At 50.0% G+C, this 19816-nt stretch overlaps 1 protein-coding gene across 1 annotated transcript in view; it reads left to right on the plus strand.

The window, feature by feature from the left end:
- LOC308303437 (proline-rich protein 12-like) overlaps nt 1-19816 on the plus strand; it is a 46138-nt gene that overhangs the window by 6284 nt on the left and 20038 nt on the right. Inside the window, exons 3-10 of the mRNA XM_080747802.1 lie at nt 228-389; nt 1113-1507; nt 1707-5801; nt 6184-6780; nt 9764-10006; nt 12495-12986; nt 14367-14658; nt 18151-18317. Coding sequence (XP_080603928.1) covers nt 228-389; nt 1113-1507; nt 1707-5801; nt 6184-6780; nt 9764-10006; nt 12495-12986; nt 14367-14658; nt 18151-18317 — 6443 coding nt within the window. The remainder of the gene's footprint in view (nt 1-227; nt 390-1112; nt 1508-1706; nt 5802-6183; nt 6781-9763; nt 10007-12494; nt 12987-14366; nt 14659-18150; nt 18318-19816) is intronic.

The raw sequence follows: 19816 nt of genomic DNA on the forward strand, positions 1-19816 counted from the left end.
CTATTAGGTAATGACGGCTCAAGTGGCCGTTAAATATCTGAAAACACAAATTGAAATCCCAAATACACTGATGATTGTGCTGTCAAACGATGAAACTAAATGGAATCTATGAGAAGGTTGTGGGGGTCCCTGCTTCGTCTCTCTCTCGACTAAGGGGTCCTTGGCCTGAAAACGTTGAAGACCCCCCCCTGGCCTAAATAGTAAATTGCTGTCTCTGCGTCCTCCAGGTCTTTCGGGTCTCTTTGACACGGGTCTCCACCATGGCAGCCCCTCTGGTCCCGACGCCTCCGTCATGAACCTGATCTCGGCCCTGGAGTCCCGCGGACCCCAGCCCCCGCCCTCCGCCTCCTCCCTCCTCTCCCAGTTCCGCACGCCGTCCTGGCAGACAGGTGGGGCCCGTGATGAATCTCTCTTCAACGTGTTGACATTTAAACTGGCCCCACGGTCAATATGACATTTACAGAGCAGCCGTACCGTGTTTGGCTGTATTGTCGTTCTACTGTGTTTTGGTAATTGTTTTAAGGATGTGGAAATGATGCTTTTGATGTTAACATTTTGTTTGTGTGTTTTTTTTTAAATCTAATTAATTACAGGCTCTTTTTTAAATCTAATTAATTACAGGCTCTGTGATTAATTAATCGCAATTAATCACATTTTTTAATCGCACATCGGTATTTTTACCTGATAAGCATTATTTTTCAAGTAAAACACATTTTGTTGTACGAGTGAATCAACAAGTGAGTTTTTTAAATCTAAATTTTGTATCCACTGGGCCAAGCAAAGCGCTCTGATTGGCTACTTCTCCCTTTGCGTTTGTTGTCTCTTCTTGGTTGATGCATCGCTATGATCGGTATGCCCGAAACTGAAGGTTCTGTGGTGCAAAAACTAAGAGCGATTAAAATGCGTAAATGTTCTGTAATTAACTAATCAGTTAAAGTCCCAGCCTTAGTTTTTTTTTCATTTCTTTCTTTAACATTGATTTAGAAGCATATTAACAATGTACTGTTTTCTTTGCTGTGATTGTCAGTGTTTTTCAATGTAATCAGATTGATTTAATCGATGGATTTCAGTCATTTCACCCTTTTGTCCTTTTTCCTCCTCTTTGCACACAGCGATGCACACTCCTGCCCCCGCCGAGCTCTTCATCTCCGGAGCTCTGCCCGGCTCCGGCTCCTTCCCCTCCTCCTCGGCCCTCTCGGCCTATCAGCATCCGGCCTCGTTCTCCAGCCGCTCCTTCCCCACTGGCTCCCTCTCCCTGCAGGACACGCCCACGTTCAGCCCCACCTCCAACGGGCTGCTGTCCCCCCACGACCCCCTGCTGCACATCAAGGCCCCCTCCCAGTCCAGCCTGGGCTTCGACCGGCTCCTGTCCTCGCAGAACGCCGCCGCCGCGGCCGCCTACCGGGGCGGCCAGGACCCCACGGGCGCCGCCTCGGCGCAGGCGGCGGCGTCCTCCGCCCGGCACCTGCAGTCGCACCAGTTCAACCTGCTGTCCTCACAGCTCCAGGTGTTGTAGAAATTCTCAGATCGTATATCAAACATATAATTTTCCAAATGTCTGTCTGAGTGTCTGTCTGTCACAGCGTTTCTCCTCAGTGGCTGGAGCAATTGATCACAGTCAAGTATTGTATTTTTAACTTACTGAGGTAAAGGTGACAGATACATATTGCACATATTTAACGGTTTTATACAAATCTATCACACAGGACCAGTCCTCGCAGCTGTACAACGCCTCGGTCTTCTCCTCGGCGCAGGCCCAGTCCCAGGCGGCGGCGGCGGCGGTGGCGCAGTCCAACGCGGCGGCGCAGGAGCGGGGGGCCGTGCCCCGGCAGGACAGCGTCATCAAGCACTACCAGCGGCCCACGCCGTCCCAGTCGCAGCTGTCCTCCTCGGCGGCCCACACCCTGCAGCACTACCTGAGCTGCGGCGGGGCGGGCTACCAGCAGCTGGGCGGCGGCGGCGGCGGCGGCCACCACCGGCACGCCGGCCTCTCCTGCAGCCCGTTGGGCGACCAGAGCCCCTCCTCGGGGGGGGCCTCGGACCACAAGACACAGGCCGCGTCGCGCACCGAGCAGTACCGGCCCATCATCCAGCCGCCGTACTCCTCCACCTCCTCCTCCTCGTCCTCGTCCTCGTCCAACAAAGGCGCCAAGAGCAGCTCCAGCAGCGGCTACTCCTCGGCCAACTCCTCCTCCCGGACGCCGCACACGCCCCCCTCCGCCTCCTCCACCTCCTCTTCCTCCTCCTCCTCCTCTTCGGCGGCGGCGGCGGCCGCTGCAGGCCCCCAGCAGCACCCCTCCAACTCCACCTCCGGCTCCAGCGCGGCACCCTCCCGGCAGCAGCCGCCCCCTCAGCCCGCTCCACCCCCTCAGCCCGCCTCCCAGCAGCCCCCGTCTGCCTCCTCCTCCACCTCGGCGCCGCAGCAGCCCCTCCCCAAGGCCTGCCTGACGGGCTACGGCTCCCCCGTGCCCCCGGTGAAGACCCCCGCGGCCGCCCTCACCGGTCAGACTCCCCCTCAGCAGCAGCAGACCCAGCAGTCATACTCCCCCAACCAGCCCCCGGCGTCTCACCTGCCCCAGACCTACGGGGGCTTCAGCTCCCCTCAAGCCCAGGACCTGAGCTCGGGCGCCGGCGGGAAAGGCGGCTACGGGAGCCTAGGTGGTCGTAGCCAGTCGTACTCCACCGACGTGTACGGGGCGGACTCCGCCTACGGCTCGCTGCCCTCCTCCCTGGGCGGAGCCGGGAGCCCGTCGCTGGGCTACGGCGCCCCGGGCCACTCCCCGGCCCTCCTGCGGTCGAGCGGCTCGTCGGGCAGCGGCGCGTCCGGCGGAGGGAGCGGCAACAACGCGGCGGGCGGGAACTCCGGCTCTGGCGGAGGAGGAGCCGGGAGCAGCATGGCCAACGAGAGGGGCGGGGGAGGGGGTGGAGGCAGCTCGTATCACATCCCGGACTCGAGTCCCTCCCCGTCCGGCAACTCCGGTATCATCCGCCCGGGGTTGCACTCCCCGGTGCCCGCCTGCCCGACTCAGTCTCCGGGAGGCCCCGGCTCCAACAAGTACATATCCTCGGTCCTGTCCCCCACCTTCTTGGCCTCCCCGCAGGGCTACCCTGACACCAGAGGCCCCGGCTCCCAGTCCCAGTCCTATCACCCTACCTCGTCCAAATCCAAGTCGGACGCTTCCATGCTGGGAGTGGGCACGCAGAGGTCCCAAGAGGAAGTGGACGACGACGACGACTTCTTGATCCAGCACCTTCTCCAAGCGCAGGCCAGTCCCACTCCCCAGTCGGCCCATCACCATCCCCAGCAACAACAACAACAACCGCAACAGACGTCTCAACAGCAGCAGGCGCAGAGCCAATCGGTGCCGTCGAACGCCGACGCGGGCAAAGGCCTCCCTTATGACATGGGCAAGAGTTCCGAGGAGAGGTACCACCTTCAGAGCGTCATCCGCACCCACAGTGCCACGTCCAGCGCTGGAGTTGCTAGTGCTGCGGCCGGAGGAACCATCTCCGGCTTGGAAAACCAGCTGGAGATGTCTCTGAAGAAACAGCATCAGCAGCAGCAGCAACAGCATCATCACCAACAACAACAACAACAAAGGAACGACAGATCCGTCGGGAGCAGCAGAAGCAGCGGCGGCGGGAGAGGCAGCGCCGAACAAGCGCACCCCCACCTCCACCACCACGACCACGACAACCTGGGCTCGGTGGTCCACTACGGCCGGGGCGACCCCTACTCCCAGCACTCCCTCACTCCCCAGCAGCACTCGTCTCACGGCCAGCACGTGTCCTCGCACTCGCAGATGCAGTCCCACGGCCAGCTGGAGCTGCAGCAGCAGAAGAAGCCCCAGGAGCGCGCCGGCGAGATACCGTACCCCCGCAAGACTCCGGAAGTCCCGCAGCAGCAGCAGCACCCGCAGTCCCAGGCCGCGGCCGCCGCAGCCGCCGCTGCCTCCCTCATGGACTCCCCCACGGATCAGTCCCGCGGCCAGCCGCCGCACCTGCTGCAGTCGGTGCTGTCCCACACCACCCGCAACAAGATGGAGCCCCATCAGCAGCAGCAGCACCACAAGCTGGACTCGCACCAACAGCATCAGCAACAACACCACAAGCTGGACTCCCATCAACAGCATCAGCAGCACCATGAAATAGACTCGCACCAACAACAACATCAACAGCACCACAAAATGGACTCCCACCGTCAGCATCAGCAGCACCACAAGATGGACTCCCATCAACAACAACATCAACAGCAGCATCACAAAATGGACGCCCACCAACAGCAGCAACAACACCAACAACAGCAGCACCAGAAGATGGACTCCCACCAACAACAACAGCAGCAGCAGCACCACAAAATGGACACCCACTCGCAGCATCAGCAGCACCACAAGATGGACTCTCACGCTATCGGCCAACAGGCCGTCATGGAAGGCGCCGGCGGGCGAATGGGCTCGAGCAAGCAGTCCCAGGCCACGCAGCTCCAGCTCCAGCTCCAGTCCCAGGCCCTGGAAGTGGCGGCGGCTCACTACAGCCACGGCTCCCAGCAGCAGCAGCAGCAGCAGCAGCACGACCAGACGCAGGCCAAGCAGAGTTCTGTGGTCTCGTCCTTAGACATGCTGGAGCGCTCGCTCTCCCAGACCTCCAACGCGGACGCGGAGGAGAGGCGAGGCGGAGGAGGGGGCGGCGGCGGTGCAGCAGAGCGCCACAGGCAACAGCAGCAGCAAGAACAGCAGCAGCAGCAGCAGCAAAGGCAACACCAGTCGCACCACCAGACGCAGCAGAGCCACCACTCGCAGCAGCACTCTGCGTCCGAGCTCCACTCCTTCCTCTCCGAGCCCGACCTGGGGCTGTCCACTCCGCCTCACATGCACCACCTGCCGCCGCACCATCAGCAGCAGCACCACCAACAAACCCACCCCCACCACTCTCACTCCCAGCAGCAGCCGCAGCACGGTCACCACATGCCCTCGGCCTCGAGCCACTCCCAGGCTCAGCCTGACCCTCAGCAGCAGCCCCTGGCGTCCCAGCTCACTCCCCAGCAGGCCCAGATGGACCAGCAGCAGCGCTCGGAGCAGCAGCACCAGTTCGACTCGGTCAGCCCCGTGGAGAAGACGAGCCAGGGCCAGCAGAGCAACCGCTTCGTGCCGCTGACGTCCATCTGCTTCCCCGACTCGCTCCTCCAGGACGAGGACCGCTCCTTCTTCCCGGGGATGGAGGACATGTTCTGCAGCGCGGACGACTACAAGTCCAGCTGCTCCGGGGGCACGGGGCCGGGGCCGGAGGAGATGAACCAAAGCCAGGCCGGTCAAGAGGGACTGGACTCCATGAAGGCGGGTCAGAGCGGAGGCGGGTCGGGAACGGGCGCCGGAGCTGGCTACGACATGATGAGTCACCACGGCGGCGAGCAGGACTACAGCCAGTACTGCCACGGCCTGGAGGAGTCCAACAGCAACGCCATGACTCTGGATCTGGACTCGCTGAAGTCCCACGAGCTCCCTTCCACCGTCAACACGGAGCAGCTCGGCCTGATTCAGTCTCAGACCCCGGCGATGGGCCTGGGGTCCGCCGGCACCGCTAACACCAACAACTCTGGGGGGAAACTCCCCTCCTCCGGGCCCGGAGTAACCTCCGGGACGGGAACCACCAGCTCCGGAGGCCTGCAATCTCCCATCTTCTGCTCCTCGCGTCCCAAGAAGCTCCTCAAGTCGAGCTCCTACCACCTCTTGAAGGAGCGGCGGGACCCCAACACGCTGCCCAAGAAGAGCTACGCCCAGGAGTACGAGTTTGAAGATGACGAGGTGAGATTATCATGATTGATTATTGATTGATTATTGACGTTATAGAGTAGATCATGTGTTCATTGATTATATTAATATCTAGGTCTTTATGATGATACTAATACTTGATAGTTAGGAGTAGAGAGGCCTTCAGTAGGTCTCAGTAACTATCGTTTTGGTAATGCCTATCTTGTTATGGTACAGCTCGTTCCAGAGGCCTTGAAGCCACACAGTATAACTCTGGTGACCATTCTTCTTGGCAAAACTACCTTACCACTGCCCAGAGTGTTAAACTGTACTTCTGTCCATGATATCATGTTACATAAACTTGACCACCACCACCACCTAACATAATTGTCTTTTGTCTCCTCATTTTCCCATGATTATTGATGGATCTGAATAGGACAAAGCCGACCAGCCGGCCGACATCCGCCTGAACAGCCGGCGGCTCCCGGACCTCCTGCCCGACCTGGTGTCCAGCTGCAGGAAGGGCGGCGGCGGCGGCGGGGCGGGCGGCGGGAGCGGCTCGCTCAGCCCCTTGATGAACGACCTGGACTTTTACCACTCCTCCGGCTACTCCTCCCTCGGCCCGCCGCCCCTGCTGCCCCACGACGGCGGCCCCAAGAAGAGGGGCCGAAAGCCCTCCAAGCCCAAGAGAGATGGGCCGCCCAGGCCCAGGGGCAGGCCTCGCATCCGGCCCCTGCCGGAGCCCTACAGCCCCCGGGGGATGATGGGGGAGATGGGCGGAGGAGCGGGAGGCGCGGGGGGAGGAGGCGGCGGCGGTGGCGGAGGAGCGGGGTTCACCGCGGAAGGGCGAGGCCGAGGCAGAGGGCGCGGCGGCCGCAGGAGAGGCGGGAAGAGAGAGGACATGTACATGGAGATGGGCGGGAAGGAGCAGGACCCGATGCACCCGCACCACCTCCAGCAGCAGCAGCAGCAGCAGCCGCTCCACCACCAGACCCAGCCGCAGCACCACGAACCCCCCATCCCGCCGTTGAAGGTGAGCACTAGGGATGAGACGATAAGCGATATTTTATCGTTTATCGTGATAAAAAAACACTCAAGACAATCGTATCGTGGGGATTTCATTTATCGTGATATCGTCCTCCGTCATGGGATCAATTCACCTTTTATTTGCCGAGCTGCATATCCGGTACCATTTAAACCCTCTATAATTGGGTAAAAGGTACTTATAATATACATACTCGAGTCTTTTTTTCACTCTGGGTTAGAATGGTCACAGTTTATCCTAGCAGTTAACCCCCTGAAAAATACAACAAAAGAAATAGCAGATCTACAAGCTCATAAGCTCATAGTGCAGCACTCAGTGCCGCGCTATGAGCTTGTATATCTGCTATTTCTGAATGGCCAATAGTAAAAAATAATGGTTAAAGTGGTAACGTGACACAGATGCATTCCCGGTCTCAATCGTATCTTTTGAAAATCTCTCTTTAAGTCAGGCAAATCAAAATTTCCTCCGACTCTGACACATCATCCAGTAAAAATCAACCAATATAGCATATCGTCACTGTCTGGACAAAACCTCTTAACTCCTTTTTTGATTTTTTTGGGCATAAATCAGGGCTATTGAACACCCTTTTACATCTGAGTGTTGGTTAAAATAATATTGAACCAATGGAAAGCAGTAAAAAGTGCTTGGGACAAAACCTCCTAACTCCACACTTTCTGCCAAACCGGCTAACTCCACCCGATTGGCCCTCCCTCTTTTTTCATAAATCTGTGCTTGTGTGCTATTGAACACCCTTTACGTCTGTGTGTTGGTTAAAATAATATTGAAATTGAACCAATGAAAAGTAGTAAAAAAAAAACTTCGGTCAAAACCTCCTAACTCCACTTGAGCTCATTTTCCCGAAAAATGAACATCTTGGAGTTAGGAGGTTTCGGCCCGACAGCAGAGATATGCACATGCCACAAGGACTTCCCCGATGGCTTGCTGAGTCCTTATCTGTGTCTTCCCTTCAGTGAGCTGTGGGTTGCACTCGATACGGTTGCATTAACCGTTCCCACCAATGATTCCTAGATTTCTTTTTTTGCTGCTCTTTAAACCCATTTAGGCTTAGAATTATTGAATGCTTTAACCAGTGGAAAAATAGAAGATATACAAGCTCACAGCGCGGCACCGAGTGCCGCGCTGTGAGCTTGTAGATCTGCTATTTTTGAAAAAGTCGTGAAAATGTGTGCAAATCTTTGAATATAGGTATTTTCAAAGCGAACGATTGTAACTCAAATTTTGCCTCTGGGTGGTCCCTGGAACTAAATATTTTGAGATGGGGGTCCGTGGCCAAATACATATCATTTTGGGGGTCCTTCACGTGAAAAGGTTTGAGAACCACTGACATAGTAGTGTCTCAAGAACAGACTAGTGAAATGAAAAGGACCTTTTCTTTGACGATGGCTGTAGCCAGGTTGCTTGACACAGAAACATAGTTTTTTCAAAAAATCTTAGGATTCAAAAGACACTTAATTGGGTCAAAATTCAAAATTTCACGATTTAAAAAAAATAGCAGATCTACAAGCTCGCAGCGCGGCACTCGGTGCCGCGCTGTGAGCTTGTATATCTGCTATTTTTCAATAGTTAAAGCATAAAATAATGATGCACAATAATGTGTACCCGTTCTGAATGGGTTAAAATTCTGTGTTCGTCCTTTGAGTCTGCATGTGACTCAGACTGTAACATCACGTGCAGTAAGCGGGTGGAGTAGAGAGCGGTGCACTGTGTGAAATGCACGCATATCTCCGAGCAAGTGTTGACCAGGGCTGTCAATGAGTGTTGTATATTCTAATCTAATATGTTAGATCAGGGGTCTTCAACGTTTTCAGGCCAAGGACCCCTTAGTCGAGAGAGAGATGAAGCAGGGACCCTCCCACAACCCATAGATACCATATAGTTTCATCGTTTGACAGCACAATCATCAGTGTATTTTGGATTCATGTCAACCACTTGAACCGTCAAAACCTAATAAACTCTTTGCCGAAAATAGACAATCTACTTGTAGATCGGCTATTTTTGGCTAAAGTTCTCAGAATATGGACACTAGTTCAAGTGGTTAATATAAAAACGGAGAAAGAAAATCACACAAAGATGTGGAGGAAACCCTGTGGTAACTCCGAGGACCCCCTAGGGGTCCCGGACCCCCTGTTGAAGACCCCAGTGTTGGATTATTTAAATAACGGAATATATAATTTCGAAATCCGATATATTTGAATAGTTTCAATATATAGGAGAGTATAGGAGATTAACTTTGGCTATTCAAAAATAGCATATATACAAGCACATAGAGAGCGTGTAGATCTAAAATCTTTGAACACCTTGAACATTTGTGCAAATCTTTGACTCTATAGTTTTTTTTTTTTTTTTTTTAAGCAAACATTTTTAACCAAAATCATCTCTTCTGGGGGTCCCTGGAACAAAATATTTTGAGATGAGTAAAAGTATGAAAGTGTTGGTACCAAAAGTAAAAGTACAAAATGTTTGAAAATAGCAGATCTACAAGCTGATGCCACGTGCTATTACGCATTATTACTGTAACCTTTATTTTACGCATTAACAAAAAAATAGCAGATAAACGTGCCGCACTGCGAGCTTTTAGATCTGCTATTATTGAAAAATCGTGTCTTTGAATATCTTTGACCCGATTCTATAAATGTCTTCTAAATCAGTGTGTTTCTCAAACCTTTTCATGCCAAGGACCCCTAGAATTGTATGTATTTGGCCGGCCGACCCCCGTCTCAAAATATTATGTGTCGGGGACACCGCCAGAATCAAATATTTGAGCTACAAATGTTCGCTTTTAAAAATACAATTTTTCAAAAATAGCAGATCTTCGAGTGCCACGCTGCGAGCTTGTATATCTGCTATTTTTGAGTAGCTATAGAGCATAAAATTATGGTTCAAGTGGTTCCGGGTCTAAATAAGGGGTTTAAACAGATCTCATTTGCTTACACGTCTCTCGCTCTTCCAGATCAAGCTGCCGATCGGCACCCTGTCCTCGTCCACCTCGGACGCCCTGCTGAGGACGGACTCTCTGTCCGGCACGGACCCCGCGCTCTCGGACGGCTCGGTGGGCTCGGCGCCCTCCCTCGGCCTCAGCCCCGGACCCCCCTGCAGCACGGAGGGGGGCGGCCGCGGCGGCCAGGAGAAGGACAAGCAGCAGAAGAACCAGATGTGCGGCGATGGGATGGACGGAGAGGGCTTGGAGGAAAGGGTAAGCGGCGATATCTCGCTATCTCTACGCGCCATTGGGCGGATTCACACTGCGGCCTCCGGTGCGTTCTCGAGACTGCTTGGCAGATGTTTTGACGGTGTGAAGCCTGCGGTTTTCCTCAGAAACGGCAGCCTCGAGACCACCTCCGGAGGTAGTCTCGAGTCCGCTTGATGCGTCCTCAAGAACGGTGCGCTGCAATGTGAAGCTACCGTTCCATGAACAAGGAAGTGGTGTCGCTTCTGCTGGGATGAAAATAACAAGGATTGATCCGCGACGTCACTATTAAGATCCCAAGGATGCGCCAGTGACGCTACTGTGGTGCGATGATTACAGACGTCGTTACGTTGTGATGTTTCAAAGACAGTCAGCACACACGGCTTTGGTTGTGTATTGTTGTTCTGTTATTGTTACAACTCAAGATAACGTCAGGAACACTGTAAAACTTTATATTCGCTCTAAATTCTGACAAGATACTCTTCTTCTGTGACATGACATTTTATATCTCCCAAAGCCCCATGGTCAACAAGCGCCCCCGGGAGGCACATGAATACCATTACAGTTGAATGAAGTGTACTCCAGGGAGTCCAGGCACAGGAGAATTTTGGCCAATGTGAATGCTGGTCAGCGGGGACCAGGCAACTGTTTTCAGAAACAGTTCTAATCAATCGGATTGCAGTGTGAATCCGCCCATTATTTCTACTAAGGGTTAGGGTTAGGTTTTAGGGTTAGGTTTTAGGCATAGTTTTACTGAGGTTAGGGTTTGAGTTAGGTTTAGGCATGGTGGTTAACATTCACCAGGTTAACCTTCACCCGTGCTGAACAAATGGAACGTAGAACAAATGTTATGTCGAAATATCGACACGCTCCCAGGGTAAGCGTGGCTGCCAGAATGCTTGTTTTATTTCTTATTTTGGTTCTTTATGTTTGTATAATTATTTGTGACCATGCCCATAGGTTTAAGCTCAGTGGTGTAAAGTAACTAAGTACAATTACTTGCACTTAAGTACAACTTGGAGGTATTTTAGTATGTTCAATACTTTTACTTCTACTCCACTACATCTCAGATCCAAATATTGTACTTTTACTCCACTACATTTATTTGAAAACCTTAGTTACTAGTTACTTTATACATAGTCGATCTACAAGCTCACAACGCGTGGCATCGCGACGCGTTGCGAGCTTTTAGATCTGCTATTTTCAAAACATTTTGCTCTTGGTACCAACACTTTCATACTTTTACTCGAGTACATATTGAATTCCCGACTTTTACTTGCAGTATTGATAATTTGACTTAAAAGTAAAATATGTGAGTACTTTTTCCATCACTGTACCGGAAACAGTTACAGTAGTTGAACGGAAGTCCTTATATAGAATGGCTGAGACTCGAACACGTTAGTGGTTGCACCCCCCCTCCCCCCCTTTTGAAGTGGCAATGTGGGAGGAAGTCGTGTTGCTGTAAGAGTCACGTGGACTCTTTCCCTTTCTGAGTCGACATGCAGCCAGCAAGTTCAACTGTCACTCCCTCCAGCGTGCAGAAACACTGTGTCGTCTATGACAGTGGTTCTCAAAGTGGATTCCGGGGTCTAAATTGACCCATGAAAGTCTGTAACTCTGACAGTGTACAAATGGAACCAAATGAACCCATAACGGGTTCATTTGGTTCCATTTGTACACTGTCAGAGTTAAGGGGAGACCTTGACATTTGAAAGTTTGAGAAACACTGGTTTATGACTACTGGAGGGAATGACGGCTGGGAAACCTCATATGGTCAAAACTGTTACTTGTAAAGATTCAAATTTAAAAATAGATAATAAAACGAGGACAGAACTGCACTCTGTCGAGGTGCCAACTTGCGTCTTGTGCACGAGTAGGCCATGTATGGCCTACACGTGCACCAGCAGAGCGTGCCATGAGGTGCCAGTGACATCACCACTGGCATAACCAGGAATGCTTTGTCCCTCATGGGCTGTTGATGATGATGTTGCCAGAAATGCTGGTCCCTGATTGGGCTACGGGCTTAAACACACACACACCTACCTACCTACACACACACCTACCTACCTACATATGCAGCCGAACGCAGTACTTGCGCGCTCTGCTGGCGCGAGTAACTAGAAAGGTGCAATTATGGGAGATTGCAAGTGTGGTTGCCTATTTATAGTTGGGATAGGCAAAATGTCATGTGAAGCTTGAGTGGCATTGTGGCAAAAAATTCTATCGAATATCTTAATTACAATGAAAAAATGAAGTTGACGTGTTTTTTTTAAGGGCAACAGTTGTATAATCGCAATATTACACATGTGCCATATCGTCAGATATCATCACGCCTGCGTTGCCTCAGGAACGAGCCTGAAGGGAGCGTTCCGTTGGCAGCGTAGAACAAGAATATAGCACACCCTATCGTGTAATATTGCTTAAATATCTTCCTGCCTAACCTTCCATCTCCACCTGTCTATATTAACCTCCCGCCTTTTGCGTTCCCACACAGGGTGAAGAGCGGGACTCCGAGTCCAAGGCGGGCTTCATGGCCTCGTTCCTGGACTTCCTCAAGACGGGGAAGAAAGGCCCGGACCTGGACATCTCGTCGGGCATGGAGCCCGGCAATGGCGACGCGGCCTCCCTCTGCAAGTCGGGAGGCGGCGTGGGCGGCCTCCGTCCGCTGTCTCCCGGCCCTCCTCCTCCCCCGCCGCCGCACCCGCCGCCCCCGTTCGGGGACGGCGAGGGCAACGGCGGGCTGGGCGCGCTGGGCGGCTGCCACAGCCCCAAGCGGCTGGAGGACGAGCTCAAGCGCAACCTGGAGACGCTGCCGTCGTTCTCCTCGGACGAGGAGGACTCGGTGGGCAAGAACCAGGACCTGCAGAAGAGCATCTCGTCGGCCATCTCGGCCCTCTACGACACGCCGCAGCTGGGCTCCAACCTGCAGACGCCGCTGCCTCCCTCGCCGCCGCCTCATCAGCAGCAGCAGCATTCGCAGTCCCAGGTTTGTTAGGTTGTGTTAGTAGTTTTTGAGTATTTTTGCTTGTGTTTGACATGATAGTGAGATACTTGTTGCACTAACTAACATTGACTGCTATGTTCACTTTGTTTTGGACACTACTTTTTTTGGATGCAATATACTATTCATTGCTAGTTGCACTAACTAGCATTGACTGCTATGGTCACTTTGATTTGGACACCGTCCTATTTTGATAGTTGTGCTTAAGGACACTTTATGTTTATATATTTATATATTATTCGTTCACTCTCTTAACTCGGGTATCTATAGTGCCGATCCCACGTATACGCGCGATATATACTGTATATACAGTAAAGCTGGCAAGGGCTACGTACCGTCCGTTGGAAAGTGCTGGCACGGGTGGACTCGCCGATTCATCATCATCATCGCGCATCCACGTGCACACAATAGTGATCCCTTAACATGGAAGCCAACGGTCTTTGTCCATTTTCTCCAAAAAACACTTTTGATGCCAAGGATGGCATTGGATTCTCGCTAAAATAGCAAAAGTATAAAGGGATCCATCTTCCACTCCTGTTTACATCTGCACCAGAACTACTTCCTGGTCAATCGTAAAGGTCGTCAAGTAGGAATTGTGAGCTCGATCTACTTCCGGCCTTCAAAATAAGGGACTGGCCGCGGTCGGAGCAGGCAGCCGGCAGCTTGGATTTTTAACCCTTTCATGTCTGGAGCACTAAATGGGTTAATGTACCTTGCTCTTTACTGTACTCTGTTCTTGTTTCTTTTATTTGTATTTTTTCTAACTTTGTAAATAACCTTATACTGCTGTGCTGCCTCCGGGCAACTGATTTCCCCCCTTGGGATAATAAAGGTATCTATCTATCTATCTATCTCAGGGGTTCCCAAACCTTTTTGTCTCAGGGCACCCTATGAATATGTTTTTAATTCGAGGCACCCCTACATTATAATTTTCACTCCCAGCACCTTAGATTTATAGCATATCGTCGTTGTTGGCTGGAAACCTTGTATGTCCAAAACCGTTCGTTTTGTATTTATCATCTATAAAATGTACTAAACTAGTGAAAACAGCCGATCTACAAGCACCGTTGTGTGCTTGTAGACCTGCTGTTTTCACTAGTTTTGTGCGACAGAGGTTTCTTTCTGACAGTGACTATATTTTAGTGATTATGTCGCGAGGAAAACGTTGAGATAATAGCCATTTTGGTTAGAACTGACTGAAAACAACTTTGTACTTCAAGTTTAAAATGATACTAAATATTTCTTCAAGTGTCCAAATGAATTCCAAATATTATCAAATGATCTCGCGGCACCCCTGGACTGCCGTCGCGGCACCCCAGGGTGCCCCGTCACCCACTTTGAAAACCCCTGATCTATCTATCCCAGCAGTCCCAGTCCCAGCCCCAGCCCAGCCCTGCGCCGCTCACGCCCGCCAACCTGCAGCCCCCCACCCTCAGCCCCCAGCCGGCGGTGCACAGCCCCCGCCGCGTCCAGGCGCAGCAGTCCAACGAGCCGGCCGTGCTCCAGCGCGAGGACGGCGAGACGGAGGAGAACGAGGAGGAGGAGGAGGAGGACGGGAGCGAGGGGAGGCCGGCGGCGAGCGACGACGACGAGGAGAGCGACGGGACGGAAGAGAAGGAGCCGCAGCTGGAGACGTTGGGCGCGGCCAAGTTGGAAGGTAAGACGAAACCGAGCATCGGGCATGGTTAGCAGGGGCGTGCAGAGAATGTTAGAGAGGCAGGGGCTGACATTTCTAAAAGGGCCTTTAGGTGAAAATATCGAAAATAGCTTGAGCTTGGAGGTCTGCTATTTGATTGATTTCTGCATTTTGATTGATTATTTTATTAGACAAAAATGCAGAACAGTACGAGTATAGTCAATACAATTGAAATTTAATGTAGTACAGTACAAGTACAGTTAAACACCCTGCCTAAAAGGAACATCCCAAATAAGACCTTTTACTGTCTTTTTTTTACATTGAAAGCCCTCAGTATTTAATTCATGGACATAATAAATAGCAAGAAAACATTCAATAATATTGCAGTTATAAAAACATATGTACAGGATCGGGGAAACAAGGGGTGCCGCCTTCAGGTATGGCATGGAAAGGGGGGCATTTGCATTTCTTTCACCATAGTAAAAACTGCATTCATGGTCTGGAGAGGGCACTTTTTTACAGACGGGTAAAGGGCAGGGGCTCGAGCCCCCTATGTCTATGTGTGCACGTGCCTGATGGTTAGGACTCCCGAGTTAACAAGTTGTTTGCTTTCATCTCATGCCCCAGTTTTCTCTCTCTTGTCCCCGTTTTTCTACATTTTTTCTTTTTTTTTTTTTGCAGCTCAGCTTATGACAGTGAATTTTATTTCCCTCAGGCCGGAGCTGTTAACTGTATTTTTGGTCCGTCAAATTATTTCCCTTCTACGTGCTCTGCTGAAAATTGATATCAAGGAAAAATGTACGTCTTGTGGCTTTGATTTGACTCCAAGATGGTCTTGTCAGATTGTCTTAACCTCAGTGGTTCCCAAACCTTGTAGCCCGTCACCAGAAAGAGAAATTAGACATTCGCCCGGGACCCAAACTAGTGAAAATAGCCGATCTACAAGCTCACAACATTTTATTTATGGAAATGTCTTAGATCTGTTTGTTTGTTTGTTTTGAAAATGTAGAAAATGTACCAATTTGAGGTCTTTAACAATTTCCCAGCCCAATTCTATTGCAACCGTACTCGCCCGTACTTCTTTAGACTTTAAATTAGCCGACCGGAATTCTCCGGACTTAGTAATTAAAAACAAAATAAATGATAATCATCGCAAAAAAAAAAAACGATCCTCTCCTCTTCTTCTTCTTCTTCTACGGCTTATTCCAAATGATCATGGTCTTAAAGCTGAACCGGAAGTGCTTTTGATCACTTCGTGGTCATGACTCATGATTAGGGCTGTCACGATTATGACATTTTACTTGACGATTACTTTTCACTCAAGTAATTGCGATTAACGATTTAATTGTGTTTTTGTCATTGACAATTACATTTCTGTTTGGCTTTGAAGTTGCTGTTGTTAGATATGACACATAACCTAAATATACAAAGAAATTACTGACATATTTGACAACTTTTATACTTAAAAAATAACATTGATAGTGGAAATAGCCGATCTACAAGCTCACAACGTGTCGCCATGCGACGCGTTGTGAGCTTGTAGATCTGCTATTTCCACAATTTTTTTTACTTTAAAAAATATATATGTACATTTTTCAACATGGAAACGATTATGATACATAATCGCGATTATGTCAAATAATCGCGATTAGACGATTATGTAATAATTGTGACAGCCCTACTCATGATAGGGCTGTGAAAATGTGCCAAAAATAGCATTCGAATATTCGGCCGAAAATCCACCGTTGATTCGAATAAATTCGAATATTCGAAAATATCGAATAATTCGAAGCATTCGCAATTCGAAGCTGTTTATTCTAATCTTTTTTTTTTAAGAAACCTTTTTCTTTAATTATTTATTTTATTTGCATTGTTATATTGCTGTTGGTGTACTGACATATTAACGTGTTTATTATTGTGATGTGTTATCTGCTTATTGTAAATCGCTTTGGATTAAAAGCATCTGCTAAAATGCCTAAACTGTAAACTGTAGAGACAGTCGCGGTCGTGCAGCCAGGTCCGCGTTGGTCAGGGACGTGCCGTGCAAAGAATGTTAAGAGAGGCAGGGGCTGACATTTCTAAAAGGGCATTTTGGCGGACAATTCTCTCTTAAAAGGGCAGGGGCTCAAGCCCCGTTTGATGTCTGTGTGCACGCAGCTGCCAGCATAGCATCGTCGTTGCGAAGCGTCACACTCACAGCAGCAGCCTGTGATGGAGTTGGAACAGCCACGACATGAAACGAGCAATTATAATCACACCAATGGAGTATGTTTTGGTTTGAACCAAATTAGGTAGTCTACAACTTCTACAAGAGTGTGACGGAGGGAGTTTTACCGTGGCTGCGTGCGGGGAGAATAACTCGTGAGAGAAGAAATCCATGCTTTGTGTTTTTCGGTGGAGAAGTCTCGTTGTCCGGCTTCCCGTCACTACCAAATGCGTCGCCCGTTTCAGATAGACTCGTTAATCATTCTGAATCAAGTTTAAAAGCACTGCAAGGCGAGTGCATCTCTCCACCGTCGGAATGGAGAGAGCTCCCCTCCCCTGCGCGGAGCGGACGACGGCCATGCAGTGACAGTGTGAATGGAAAGTTAAGCAGCTGGAGGTTTATTCTTCGCCGTATGACGGTGTTGCTAAATAGGCACCCTTAATGTACAAGCCCACAGCGTATTGGATCAGCGACGCATTGTGGACTTGTAGATCAGCCCACTTTTGCAGCAGCTAATGGAGACTTCTGCCTTGCGAGACCAGGGACCTTTTAACGTTCCATGCGCCCAGAATCTCGCGAGAAGTGCGGTAGATTTTTTTTAATTAAATATAAATTAATTCGAAGCTCAAGATTTTACTTTCGAATATTCTTTTATTGTTAACATTCGAACGAATATTCGAATAAAGAATATTCTTTCACACCCCTAACTCATGATAGCTATTTTTAGCATTGCAACGCATATTAAACTGGAGCGTTAGCTTAGCCTCTGTGGTTCGTAATTTCATTCAGAAAAAAGTTGACATGGAGTGTGCATATAGAGAGCATGCCATGCACGCGGAGCACCTGGTGGGAAAGAAGTTTTAGCTAAAATCTCCACTGCAGGCAATGGAGAGATGCAACGACATACAGACATGTCGTTGGGGCTCTCTGGTGGTCTTGTAAAATGAATGCTGTCTCAGATCATAAGGTATATTCCTGAAATAATAGAAATTCCCGGCTAAACCACCAACAGCCATTTCTGGGAGGCTGGGAAAGTGTTAAAGCAGATAACTAAAGCAGGTCTTTTAGAATAGTTAGGAAAGACAAGGGAGCATGTGTTATGTTTGTACTGTATGTGTATGTGTTTTGTACTGTAATGTGTATTTGTTTGAACATATTAACTGTTCTATGTATGAGCACCTAAATAAGTCTCATTACTTACTTGTGTAATCCTCGAAATGCTGTAATCATGTGTTTCTTACTGCTTTTTCAAATGAATCAAAATCAAAGTCTAACGTTAATCTCGCTCTCCGCTTTTCCTCCTGCAGCGTCCGCCTCCGAAGCCGCCCTGGCCCCAGACTCTCCCCCCGGCGGCCCCCCGTCGACCGCCTCGTCCTCCGAGCCGTCCCACTCCCCTCTGCCTCCCCTCTCGCTCCCCTCGCCCCCTCCCCCGCCCGAGGAGCAGCAGGAGAGGTCCCAGCCCGCTAGCCCCCAGGTACGGATGTTAACAATTAATCTAAAATCGCTTAATTGCCGTTAAGAAATAAATCGATTTAATTTTAACGATTATAATTAATCGTTTTTATATATTTTTAAAAATATATATATATTTTGAAAGTTTATTTTGTATTTCTTATAATTCTTTTGCGAGTGATTGTTACAGATATGGTGTTGCAGTAATCCTATTCTGTCATATTCAAAGGCTTTTGAAGAGAAAAATACAACGTAATCGCTAAAATATGCCACAAATATAAGGTGCCTGGAGTGAAAATTATGAACTGTAGCTATAATGTAGGGGTGCCTCGGATGAAAAAAAAAATATTTATAGGGGTGCCCTGGGCCAAAAGAGTTTGGGCACCCCTGACATAGAGCACTGGGTAGAGGGAGGTGTGTGTGTGTGTGTGTGTGTGTGTGTGTGTGTGTGTGTGTGTGTGTGTGTGTGTGTGTGTGTGTGTGTGTGTGTGTGTGTGTGTGTGTGTGTGTGTGTGTGTGTGTGTGTGTGTGTGTGTGTGTGTGTGTGTGTGTGTGTGTGTGTGTGTGTGTGTCAGTGTCCAGCTGTACCTCGTTGACGCTCGTTAATGTTATATACATTAGGGTTGCAACGGTACTCTGTGTTACCGGTGTTACCGGTGAGCGAGCACAACACCGAGTACTTTACTTTCACACCGATAATACCGTTAAATAAAAAGAAACCGCATCCGCTGCTCTGCTCTGCCCCGAGGAGCGCAGTAGAGATGTGACGTTCGCCAACGATTCCGCTCTTTTGAACAGCTCTTTTAAATGAACGATGGGATTCGGTTCTCAATCGCGGGAGGCCGGGAGCTGTTCCTTGTGTGGGAGTGTCGAGAATCAGAATTCAGAATCAACGGATCATCCACGAGGCGAGGCACAGCCTATCAGACTGCATGATGTTTTGTCCCCACTCGCAGGGCACGTTCCAGGAGACTAGTTGTGGCTTTATAATGTCACAGCGCGCAGTAGGCGGAAAAACAACGATTAGCCAAACAAGAAAACGCAGGGCTGTTGTAACACTAACAGTGTTGTTGCTTTTTTTACAAAGCTGAATTTTTAATATGGTCGGATGGTTGTTGTTGTTGTAGCTTGAGGTAGCATCGGCTGCTACTGAGTGCTCACAAGACGACAAGACACGCAATGGTGGTTGAAACGGTGTTACCGATAACCGCTGTGTTGACACGGACGATATTTTTGGTGTTTAAAATCTCATACCGTTGCAACCCTACTATACATCAAGGCAATTATGTTTCAGCACTCATTTTTGGTCTTGAATTAACACATGAATTAATCGATAATTTGCAACCGGGTGTCGCTCTCCATTCCGACATGTCGCCACTCCGAAATTGACTTCTTATTGTCGGAGTGGCGACACTTCCATAGAGGTTAAGGTTAGGGTTAGAGATAGGGTTAGTGTCGGAATGGAGACATGTCGGAAAGGAGACATGTCGGAGTGGCGGGGTGTAACCTTTGCATCCCTAT

This window comes from Nannobrachium achirus (genome assembly GCF_963921795.1).
Source record: "Nannobrachium achirus genome assembly, chromosome: 18".
In the NCBI taxonomy this organism is placed as follows: domain Eukaryota; kingdom Metazoa; phylum Chordata; class Actinopteri; order Myctophiformes; family Myctophidae; genus Nannobrachium; species Nannobrachium achirus.